The sequence below is a fragment of the Corella eumyota genome, chromosome 6 (genome assembly GCF_963082875.1).
Source record: "Corella eumyota chromosome 6, kaCorEumy4.1, whole genome shotgun sequence".
Taxonomy (NCBI): Eukaryota; Metazoa; Chordata; class Ascidiacea; order Phlebobranchia; family Corellidae; genus Corella; species Corella eumyota.
Genome location: NC_137495.1, coordinates 14350043 through 14361540, shown reverse-complemented (window position 1 = coordinate 14361540; position 11498 = coordinate 14350043). Strand labels below are relative to the sequence as shown.

At 33.4% G+C, this 11498-nt stretch overlaps 1 protein-coding gene across 1 annotated transcript; it reads right to left on the bottom strand.

The window, feature by feature from the left end:
- Nucleotides 1-3547: 3547 nt before the first annotated feature.
- Nucleotides 3548-6809, bottom strand: LOC145755929 (sphingosine-1-phosphate transporter SPNS2-like). The gene is made up of 6 exons (XM_082572158.1): nucleotides 6589-6809; nucleotides 5965-6117; nucleotides 5335-5445; nucleotides 4921-5083; nucleotides 4684-4690; nucleotides 3548-3663 (listed from the first exon to the last, which is right to left on the bottom strand). Exons 1-6 carry the CDS (start codon nucleotides 6807-6809, stop codon nucleotides 3548-3550), a joined length of 771 nt encoding a protein of 256 aa, XP_082428284.1.
- Nucleotides 6810-11498: the final 4689 nt, after the last annotated feature.

Below are 11498 nucleotides of genomic sequence, written 5' to 3'. Positions count from 1 at the left end.
TTGAGACAAAAATCTTCAAAAAAAATAATATTCTAAAAACCAACATATGTCATTAACGTAACAACCAATAAAAACTTTTATATATGCTGTACTTTATGCAAAATTTTTATTTTAATTATCGGTAAAATATGGTCTTACGCTGACTTTATACACGGGAATTTCATCGCGGACTTCCCGCCGTTTTTTTGCGGGACAAATCTTCTGGCAACTCTTTAAACGTTTTATTCTTTGTGTTTTAGTATATAAATGTTTATACATTAACACGGGCAATAACTAATAACATATTTATGCACATTCTTCAGTGTAAAAAATGATAAATTAATGCTTTTTCTTCAAATATTGTTTAGAAATACGGCCCTATTTTGCAAAATACGTGATATCATAATGCATCGTCTTGCGTCACCTAAAAGCGCGCGCTTTCAAATTATTTTTTTATAGGTTTTAGTTTGTAAAATTAAAAAATAAATTGACACGGGAAAAGAAAGATGACATGTTCTTGCACATTATTCTTTAAAAAAAATATTAATTTACTGCTTATTTTATTTCAAATACTGTCTAAAAAACTGTATAAAACTACGCGAAAATACAATTTTTCGCGGTAATTAAAATGCAAAATCCCCGCTGTTCTAAAAAAAATCTTTGGGCCCTGGTTACCTTTTTTGTTAGTTCGCTGGTCGTAAAAACTTATAAAAAAGTAAGGCTGAAGTAAGGTTTAACACACAATTAGACTTTCGCTTCCATACTTAATTTGTTGATTATATACTTTGTAGTTTGTGTTTCGTATCATATAGTTTGTGTCGCATTTTTGTTTTAATAAAGTGTGGCCTTCTTATCGATGCCCATCTTTACAGCGTACTCTATTGGGGTTTAATAATTGTTTAAGCCATAGTAGGAGTTTATTAGATCCTACATTATTCAAGATATAAACTGCAGTCAACTAATCAAAAATTTTGCGCCAGACTCATCCCGCGGTGCTGCGATTTTTTAAAATTATTCCTCCTTTCTAGTTATATAGCCCATGAACCACCTCTGTTATCTACACCTCAAAAATAAAATATATTCTGACAACAACCTTACGTTAAAATAAAATTAAAATGTACGACCCTGAGCCCCACTGTTTAAAAATAAGTTTTGTTTATAAATTCTGGTATTTTTTCGTAAAGTTATTCTATATATACCTTAAACACTTTAGCCTAGCAATCAAAATGCGATCCCAGCAAAAGAACACTCGTTTATAAATGCTGGTTTGAAACAGGTAGAAAAAGGCAATCTTTAAATTTAGGAGAATTAGTCACAAGTTTTTTTTGTATAAATCTTTATCCTCGATGTGGAAGGTCGATTGCGCGAACTAAACATAGAGTTACCCAGTCTCGAGTTGCCTGTGGTAGTTTGGGATAATATAGATTATAATTGCCCGGTAATTATGCTGCTGATTAAGTGCTGACTCAGCAAGAGTTTATACCGTTTATAGCGCCTTATTCAAGGGTGCTATAGCATAGGAGCAGTGGGAATTGAACCCACGATCTCCTGGTGGTGCAACAAGTGTACTTACCGCTACACCACGCTGGCAAATGTTTAATAATTACCAATAATGATTATTTTTTAAATTAAATAAAAACCAAAAAAAAAATAAAAAAATTGTTCTGTTACCAGGACATCGAAAAAAAATTAAAAGCAACAAAATGTAAATAATTTAAAAACCAAACCAACTTTTAAACAACGAAATTTTCAAGTTAATTTTATTACATTTTAAAGCAGTTAGTTATCCCATACCAAACAACTTGATTGTTTACATTAAACTGAGTATTTTCAACATGGTGGTGTCAGCTAAATATGACGCAAAACCTGATGACAAATATTTATTTAAATTGTAAGCGAATATGTTATAAGGTTGTTGAACTTGGTTAATCATTTATAATATCGATAAATAAAACTCGTTGGTATCAGCTAGGACAAATATTGATGGCTGAATAACAGGAAGTTATTTATAACACTTGATGTTTTTATAAGGTCAATATCAGCTGTGATTACAAAAGTTCTGCAAAATATTTACGCAATATTTGCGAAATTCTCAGTAATTTTGTGTTTAATGAATTGCAACATTTTGCAGACCTTGAACTAAAGTCAATGTAATAAACATGTTGTTTACATGTTTATAATTATTTACTAACTTTAAGGCTTTACACGAATGCTACAAAATGCCAGCAGTGGGAATCAAACTCAGGATCTCAGGTCTTACACGAATGCTACAAAATGCCAGCAATGGGAATCAAACCCAGGATCTCAGGTCTTACACGAATGCAACAAAATGCCAGCAATGGGAATCAAACCCAGGATCTCAGGTCTTACACGAATGCTACAAAATGCCAGCAATGGGAATCAAACCCGGGATTTCAGGCCTTACACGAATGCTACAAAATGCCAGCAGTGGGAATCAAACCCAGGATCTCAGGCCTTACACAAATGCTACAAAATGCCAGAGGTGGGAATCAAACCCAGGATCTCAGGTCTTACGCGAATGCTACAAAATGCCAGCAGTGGGAATCAAACCCAGGATCTCAGGCCTTACACAAATGCTACAAAATACCAGCAGTGGGAATCAAACCCAGCCTTTTCAACCAAAAATCAATTTATAGAAATCATGTCTTTAACATTCAAATATTTTAATAATTGTAAAAGCATAGTTGCATAAAAACAAAAAAACTTTCTACAGTATTTTAATAATTAGTAATGTGCCGATCGCCGTTTTTTTTTCGGATCAGATAACGATCGGATAACGTGTCCGAACAATCGGTAACATTATTGTCACTAAATACAAAAAAAAATTGACCCTGTATGTTAAACACTTCTACTTATTCACAAGTTTGTTTAAATATTTAACCGTAATATTCAGTATAATTTACAAGAACTAAAAACAATTTTACCAGCGCGGAAATAAAGCGCTGTAAAAGTTTATGGAATCTATGTGGTTAAGGCATGTGCGTGTTTATTTGTGACGTAAAATTAAATGTGACGTAATTACCGATTTTGGACCTTGATCGGGTGATCGCAAAATCCCTTCAAAAATCGACGATTTACGATCACCATTTTGATCGGCACATCACTATTAATAATTTGCATTTTCGAAAAATAATCTGAAAAAATAGATGATATCAATTTTATAGTTTTCTAAAATTTTAAAAGAAGTAACAAAAACAAAATATATTTCAGAAATATAAAACAATAATAATTTCTCATAAAATATGGAGTAATTATGAGGTAAGGGAATACAAAATCTTAAAAGTAATAAAAACTGTAAAATTAACATTATTTAAATTTCTGTTTAGTTAATATAAATTAGAAAATATAAACAGCAAGAATGGCAACAAATAATTTAGGAACTAAAATAACTCACTAGTATAATATTAAAAATAACTTTAAAAAAATTTTGGCAAAAAATTATAAAAAATATTTCACTAATAAATATTTAATAAAATTAAAATATTGTCATAATAAAATTTTTTAAATTTATAAATGTTTAACATAATTCAAAAACTTTTTTTTCAATTTAAAGTTTCGTTTTATTAACTATTGCTTCACTTTCTTCACAATTGTTCGCTTCAATGCTCATGTGCAGTGAACCACGCAGAAGAGAAATTTGAGTCAACAAAAAGAAAAAAGAACCTGAAATTAGAAAAAAGTTTTGTAAAAACTAACCAAAAAAATAAAAATCAAACTATATAAACCATTAAAATATTATTTAAAAAATTTGGCTTTGCTGCATGAGGTCCTGGGTTCGATTCCCACTGCTCTCAAGCTGTAACGTTATTGAGTAAGGTGCTATAAACTCCTGCTAAGCCAGCACTTAATCAGCAGCTTAATTATCGACAATTATAATCTTTATAATATTCCAAACTGGCACTGATTCCTACTTAATTTGATTCCTAGTACCGGCATGTTGAAGCACCAACTAAGGATTTTATTGCATAAATATAAAACTCACCAGAATGTCTGAATGAAGCCCCAACCAGTAACAATAAGATAGTTGGAGATTTGATAAATCATTTGAAAGTTGTCAAAATTGATTTTAACACCGACTGCTTTTCTAAATAATAAAATTTATAACCAGGTTTATAAATAGCTTAGTTAAAAATATAGTTTGCAAAATAGACCAAATAACTTTTAAACATTTCTCCAAAAAAATAAGAAATTTTACGGCAGACTTAAAAAATACAATTCTTATAATGAAAACGGCAGGATGGTGTAGTGGTAAGAACAGTTGCTACACCACACATAAGGTCGTGGGTTCAATCCCCACTGCTTCTATGCAGTAGAGCCCTTGAGTAAGGCGCTATAAACGGTGTAAACTCATGCTAAGAACACTTAACCAGCGGCATAATTATCGGGTAATTATAATCAATGATTTCCCAAACTACCAAAGTCAATTTGAGACCAGGTTGGGGTAACTGATGTTATTCTATGTTTAGGTCATGAGATCGACCTTCCCACATCGAGGATAAATAAATCCCAAAAACAGTTTTATTTATTAAACATTTTATCAAAAGTATTAAATACCAAAGCCTGTCTCATATTTGTTTTTCTCTTCAGCTTGTTCTATAATTTTACGTTCTGGTTCTTTGACAGTGAAATATAAAATAATCGCCATAATTATGCCTGGAGCTCCAGCTATAAAGTAACACCAACGCCAACTCTAAGAAAAAATTAACAAAAAATTAGTTAAAAATTAATTTAAAAAAAGTTAAATCAATTTTGTTTTTTTGGGGGTTGATTTAATAAAAAAACCTAAAAATAAACTGATCAAAAAAAGGGGTGCTACATCATGACAGCAGTTAGGATCGAACCCAGGTCCTCATGTAGTAAAGCCAAGTGTTCTGACTACAACATCGTACTGCCGGTAAAAAATATTTAAAAAATTTTCACCATTCCAAGAATGTTGGCGTCAGTCACATAATTTCCAACAGCAAATGCCAAACCATATCCAAAATAAATTCCAAAGTTGAAAAAACTCATCGCAAAAGCTCGAACTTTCTGTGAGAAAATGTCGGCCACCAAACTTGAGGTAAGAGGAGTACAGGCCGACTCTCTGAGAAAAAAGTTTTAGGTTTATAAGAGAATTTATTATACATACAAAACAAAAAAATATGATATTATTAAGGTTTGTTAAGACCCTAGCATAAGAGCAGTGGGAATTGAACAAAGAACCTCATGTAGTGATGCCAAGTGCTCTTACCACTACACCATGCTTCACTCACAAATTTAGTTTGAAATAATAACTGGTACAAAAAACTTTTTTTTTTTTTAATATTTTTTTACTGAAACAAACTTTAAACTCACCCTGCCCCAAAACCAACTCTCAGCAAAGCTAACAACCAATAAGTGTCGGCAAATCCGGTGGTAAAAGTCATTACCGAGTAAAAGAAAACACTTGCAGATAATATCTGGATTCTAAACCATAAAATAAAAAGAGTTTTATAAAAATTAATTCAAAATTTAAATATTGAAAAGCAAAATAATTAAAAAAAATTTTAAAGAGATTTAAGGTTTGCATAGAAAATGGAGTTACTGACATTTTACCAAAAACTATATTTCCAAAACCACCATTTTACTAATAATAGCACATTTTCTATTAACTCTCTTTTACTCAAAAAAAGTTTATAAAAAAAATTTATTTCCACAAAAAAAAAAAAAAATTTATTTTTCAACTCAAAAAAAAATGATTTTATAAAAAAAAAGCCCTCATGCTGTAGCGCCCTTAAGTAAGGCGCTATAAACAGTATAAACTCCTGCTGAGCCAGCACTTAATTAGCAGCTTAATTATCGGCTTATTGTAATTTATAATATCCCAAACTGTTGAAGGCAACTCGATACTGGGTCAGAGTAAATGATGTTACTCTATGTTTAGGTCGTGAAGTTGACCTTTCCACATTGAGGATAAATAAATATAAAAAATAGTCGGTAATCAACCTGTTATATTTATCGCCAACAATTCCCATTACAACTCCCATAACAGTAAAAATGGCAATAAATATTGGACCAGCAAGAACTTGGTATTCTATTCCCTGGCCTGAGTAATCCCATTCACAATATATCGTTCCATTCCATCCCATGAGATTACATCTAAAAATTAGGATTATTAATAATTTACTTTGTTAGTTAGCATGTTGTTGCATTCTTAAGTAAGACCTGAGATCCTGGGTTTGATTCCCGCTGTTGGCATGCTGTAGCATCATTAGGTAAAACCTGAGATTCTGGGTTTGATTCCCACTGCTGGCATGTTGTAGCATCCTTAATTAAGACATGAGATCCTGGGTTTGATTCTTACTACTAGCATGTTGTAGCATTCTTGAGTAAGACCTGCAATCCTGGGTTTGATTCCCACTGCTGGCATGTTGTAGCATCCTTAAGTAAGACCTGAGGTTCTTGGTTTGATTCCCACTGCTGGCATGTTGTAGCATCCTTAAGTAAGATCTGAGATGCTGGATTTGATTCCCACTGCTGTCATGTTGTAACATCTTTGAGTAAGACCTGAAATTCTTGGTTTGATTTCCAATAAAATAATATTAGCATGCAAAATTAACAACTACTCACTGTGTTGAATTCTTCACATCTCTGCATTTTGTGTTTGACAGTTTTTCAACATTTATGTCCAAGGTCAAACAAGCCATGTCTCCAAAATGAACGTCCTGTGCCATTTCCTTTGAGGTGACACCGATCATAAAATGACCCAACTCCCCAAACCCATAACACAACATTAGGATTTTTATACAATACCAATGATACATGGGCTCCCCTTTAAATGTTTTAACCATTTTGAAATTGTTTTCCTAATGTTAAAGTAAACTAAATTTAAATTCTGTTAAAATATATTTTTACATTTATTAATTAGCGATATGGAAAGGTCGACTTACCAACTTAAAAAAAGCTGCTGATTAAGTGCTGGCTCAGCAGAAGTTCATACGGTTTATAGTGCCTTACTTAAGAGCGCTACAGCATGGAAGCAATGAGAATCGAACCCAGGACCTCATGTAGTGAAGCCAAGTGTTCTGACCACTACACCATGCTGCCATTATTACAGTATATATAATTTTTAAATTTGATCAAAAAAAATTGTTCGTTAATCGTTTAAATATTAATAAAATAATAAAAATCATATTCAGCAAAAAAGATTTAATTTATGCCTAAAATTAACTTAAAATTTTATCCAGAATATATCAGCTAACGCAAACAATTTTGGCAAATATTGCCAGACCATAACTTTTCTGATTTCTTTAACATAAATATATCTTAACATTTCTTTGTTTTTACTTTATAATTTGCTCAATTAATCTAAAAACATTTGTTTTTGGTCTGTTTACAAAATCACATTTCCTCAACGCGATGTCAACAAAAAGTTGAAGTAGTTACTCATATGCGGCGTACGAAAAATGTCACCACTTTTTAAATGTTTATTGCAAGAAAGTCGACTTCAAGACCTAAATATAGAGTAACAACTGGGCAACTACTGTTACCTTGACCCAGTCCTAAGTTGCCTATAGCATGTTAGAGTATTATTGATTATAATTGCACAATAATTAAACTGCTTTATAAATAATGACTTAGCAAGAGTTTATATCGTTTATAGCACCTTACTCAAGGACGCTACTGCATAAGAGCAGTGGGAATTAAGTCTAGGACCTCGTATAGAAAAGCCAAGTGTTCTGACTACTAAACCAGGCTGCCTTAACATAATTTAACTAAAAACATTTTACCAAATAAACATGAATTAGAAACTGTACAAAAAACGATGTTTTACCATTTTTATCACAAACAAACAAGCCCAAGATATCTACCTCAAAAACTACCAAGCGACCTAACTACTAAGACTAAAACGCAAGACATCTACCTCAAAACCTAGCGAACGACCTAACTACTAAGACTAAAGTGCAAGACATCTACCTAAAAACCTAGCAAGCGAACCAACTACTAAGATTGTAGTGCAAGACATCTACCAAAAATCCTAACAAGTGACCTAACTACTAAGACTAAAGCGCAACACATCTACCAAAAAAACTAGCAAGCGACCTAACTACTAAGACTGAAGCGCAAGACTTCTACCAAAAAACCTAGCAAGCGACCTAACTAATAAGTCTAAAGCGCAAGACATCTACCAAAAAACCCAGCAAGCGACCTAACTAATAAGACTAAAGCGCAAGACATCTACCAAAAAACCCAGCAAGCGACCTAACTACTAAGACTGTAGTGCAAGACATCTACCAAAAATCCTAACAAGTGACCTAACTACTTAGACTGAAGCGCAACACATCTACCAAAAAACTAGCAAGCGACCTAACTAATAAGACTAAAGCGCAAGACATCTACCTAAAAACCTAGCAAGCGAACCAACTACTAAGACTGTAGTGCAAGACATCTACCAAAAATCCTAACAAGTGACCTAACTACTTAGACTGAAGCGCAACACATCTACCAAAAAAACTAGCAAGCGACCTAACTACTAAGACTGAAGCGCAAGACTTCTACCAAAAAACCTAGCAAGCGACCTAACTAATAAGACTAAAGCGCAAGACATCTACCAAAAAACCCAGCAAGCGACCTAACTAATAAGACTAAAGCGCAAGACATCTACCAAAAAACCCAGCAAGCAACCTAACTACTAAGACTGAAGCGCAAGACTTCTACCAAAAAACCTAGCAAGCGACCTAACTAATAAGACTAAAGCGCAAGACATCTACCAAAAAACCCAGCAAGCAACCTAACTACTAAGACTGAAGCGCAAGACTTCTACCAAAAAACCTAGCAAGCGACCTAACTAATAAGACTAAAGCGCAACACATCTACCAAAAAATCTCGCAAGCAACCTAACTAATAAGACTAAAGCGCAACACATCTACCAAAAAATCTCGCAAGCAACCTAACTACTGAGACTGAAGCGCAACACATCTACCAAAAAAACTAGCAAGCGACCTAACTACTAAGACTAAAGCGCAAGACATCTACCAAAAAAACTAGCAAGCGACCTAACTACTAAGACTAAAGCGCAAGACATCTACCAAAAAAACTAGCAAGCAACCTAACTACTAAGACTAAAGCGCAAGACATCTACCAAAAAATCTCGCAAGCAACCTAACTACTGAGACTGAAGCGCAACACATCTACCAAAAAACCTAGCAAGCAACCTAACTACTAAGATTGAAGCGCAAGACATCTACCAAAAAACCTAGCAAGCAACCTAACTAATAAGACTAAAGCGCAAGACATCTACCAAAAAAAACAGCAAGCGACCTAACTACTAAGACTGAAGCGCAACACATCTACCAAAAAAACTAGCAAGCGACCTAACTACTAAGACTGAAGCGCAAGACATCTACCAAAAAAACTAGCAAGCAACCTAACTAATAAGACTAAAGCGCAAGACATCTACCAAAAAACCCAGCAAGCGACCTAACTACCTAAACGGACTAAAACTTTAAAACTATGCCAATTTAGGGGAAAACAGTTCCTGCCATAGCGTAGGTGATCCGATATTCAAAAAAGCGAACAGTCGATCAAAGCCATCGGCCTAAAGGCACTACAAGCTAATCAGATGCGCTTATAAAACCAACGAATATCCACGTACGAAGAAGTGGTTGGCCTCCCATTGTCGCTGGGAGGTCTCCCATTTACACTTCCCTAACTGTTAGTTGAACATCGAAATCTTGAGCCTAGGTTAAGCCTAAAATAAAGCTATTTGTGGTCCTTTGTAAAAGTCCAAGTTTACGCTTTGTATATGTGTTGGCTTAGCATAAGCAAAAATTTATTTTAAACGACAATTTTTTTGATTTTTGTAAATAAAAAATGTTTTGGGTGAAAATTGTGACATGTTGAAAATTGAAAGCTTGCGTCGTTCGTCCGGTTTATAAAATGCGGAAAAGCGGAATTTTTAAACCTTACCCTAATCTTCCCTTGAAAAGTATCTGCCCATACTCTTTAAAAATGAAAAAAACGACTTTTTACCTAAATATAGGAAAAATATATAACATATTTAGAGCATGAGATTTTCTTAAAATAGCATTTCAAGGCACAAGATTTTAGTAAAAGGTTATTAAAAAGTTAACTCAGGACATGAGTTCTTTTTTCATAATGATGCACACTATAAGGCTAATAATAAAGATGCTACAACATGCCATCAGTGGGAATCAAACTAATGACCTCAGGTTCTTACTTAAAGATACTATAACATGCCATCAGTGGGAATCAAACTAATGACCTCAGGTTCTTACTTAAAGATGCTACAACATGCCATCAGTGGGAATTAAACTAAGGACCTAAAGTTCTTACTTAAAGATCCTACAACATGCCATCAGTGAGAATCAAACTAAGGACCTCAGGTTTTTACTTAAAGATCCTACAACATGCCATCAGTGGGAATCAAACTAAGGACCTCAGGTTCTTACTTAAAGATGCTACAACATGCCATCAGTGGGAATTAAACTTAGGACCTCAGGTTCTTACTTAAAGATCCTAAAACATGCTAGCAGTGGGAATCATGCAAGAATATGAAGCGAATTTTATTAATTACAAACTGTTTTTAGTTGTTGGTTGTTTACATGAATATAAAATTCTGGCTAATTCTTACGGAAATAAACTCAGAATTTCAGTAATGTCTAAATCCATGTTTATTAAGTGGCGTCCGTTCAGCAGAACGGAATTGCCTAACTGTTTAAAACGAACATTTGCATTTAATAAAAAGCAGAAATGAATCGTTGAAAAAATAATTCAATACTAGAGAAACGAGGTTAGAGTTCCCATGTGAAAAGAGTTGTTAAATAACCCGCAAATTCGATAAACAAGTTATAGTTAAAAGCATTGAAACTTATTATTTAAATAGGGAGGAAAAATACGCCAAAGCTTGTCAGCAAATAAATAACAATTCCATTTCAAATCAACATCAAAAACTGTTTGTTTATAAAATTAAAAGTTAGCTTATGTGGATTTATCCAAAATAAGTTACAATTGTGGCATTAATAGGGCCAATACCTTCTTTGTTTGACCCAGTTACATCGATGTAGCTAATTGTTTGCTTGTTGGTCCGTCCGCAAATCAGTAGTAATCGTAACAGCACTTACTTTTTGTTCAACCTCGTCTTCTAATCCTTCCCACACCTCTGTTTTAAGAGCAGGTAGTATTGTGCGGGATGGTATTTTAAACCTGGGCTCTAGAACTTTCATAAGATCTCTAAAACCTTCGTCATTTAAAACCTTTCGTCAATAAAAATGGCTGCAAATTTTTAGTATTATAACTTCTTTTGTTGCCTGGACAGCCACTTGAAATAACTAATTTGCATTTATTACACATTGCTTTACTTTCACTATCTTTGATTACAGTCTTTATATTAGACCTACGATTTGACATCGCAGTAACTGTTCACTTAAAAATAGAAAATTTAAACAATACTACTATAGACTTTGTTACATTATGTTTATTTACACATTTAATAAACTCAACTATTACAGCCTTAACAT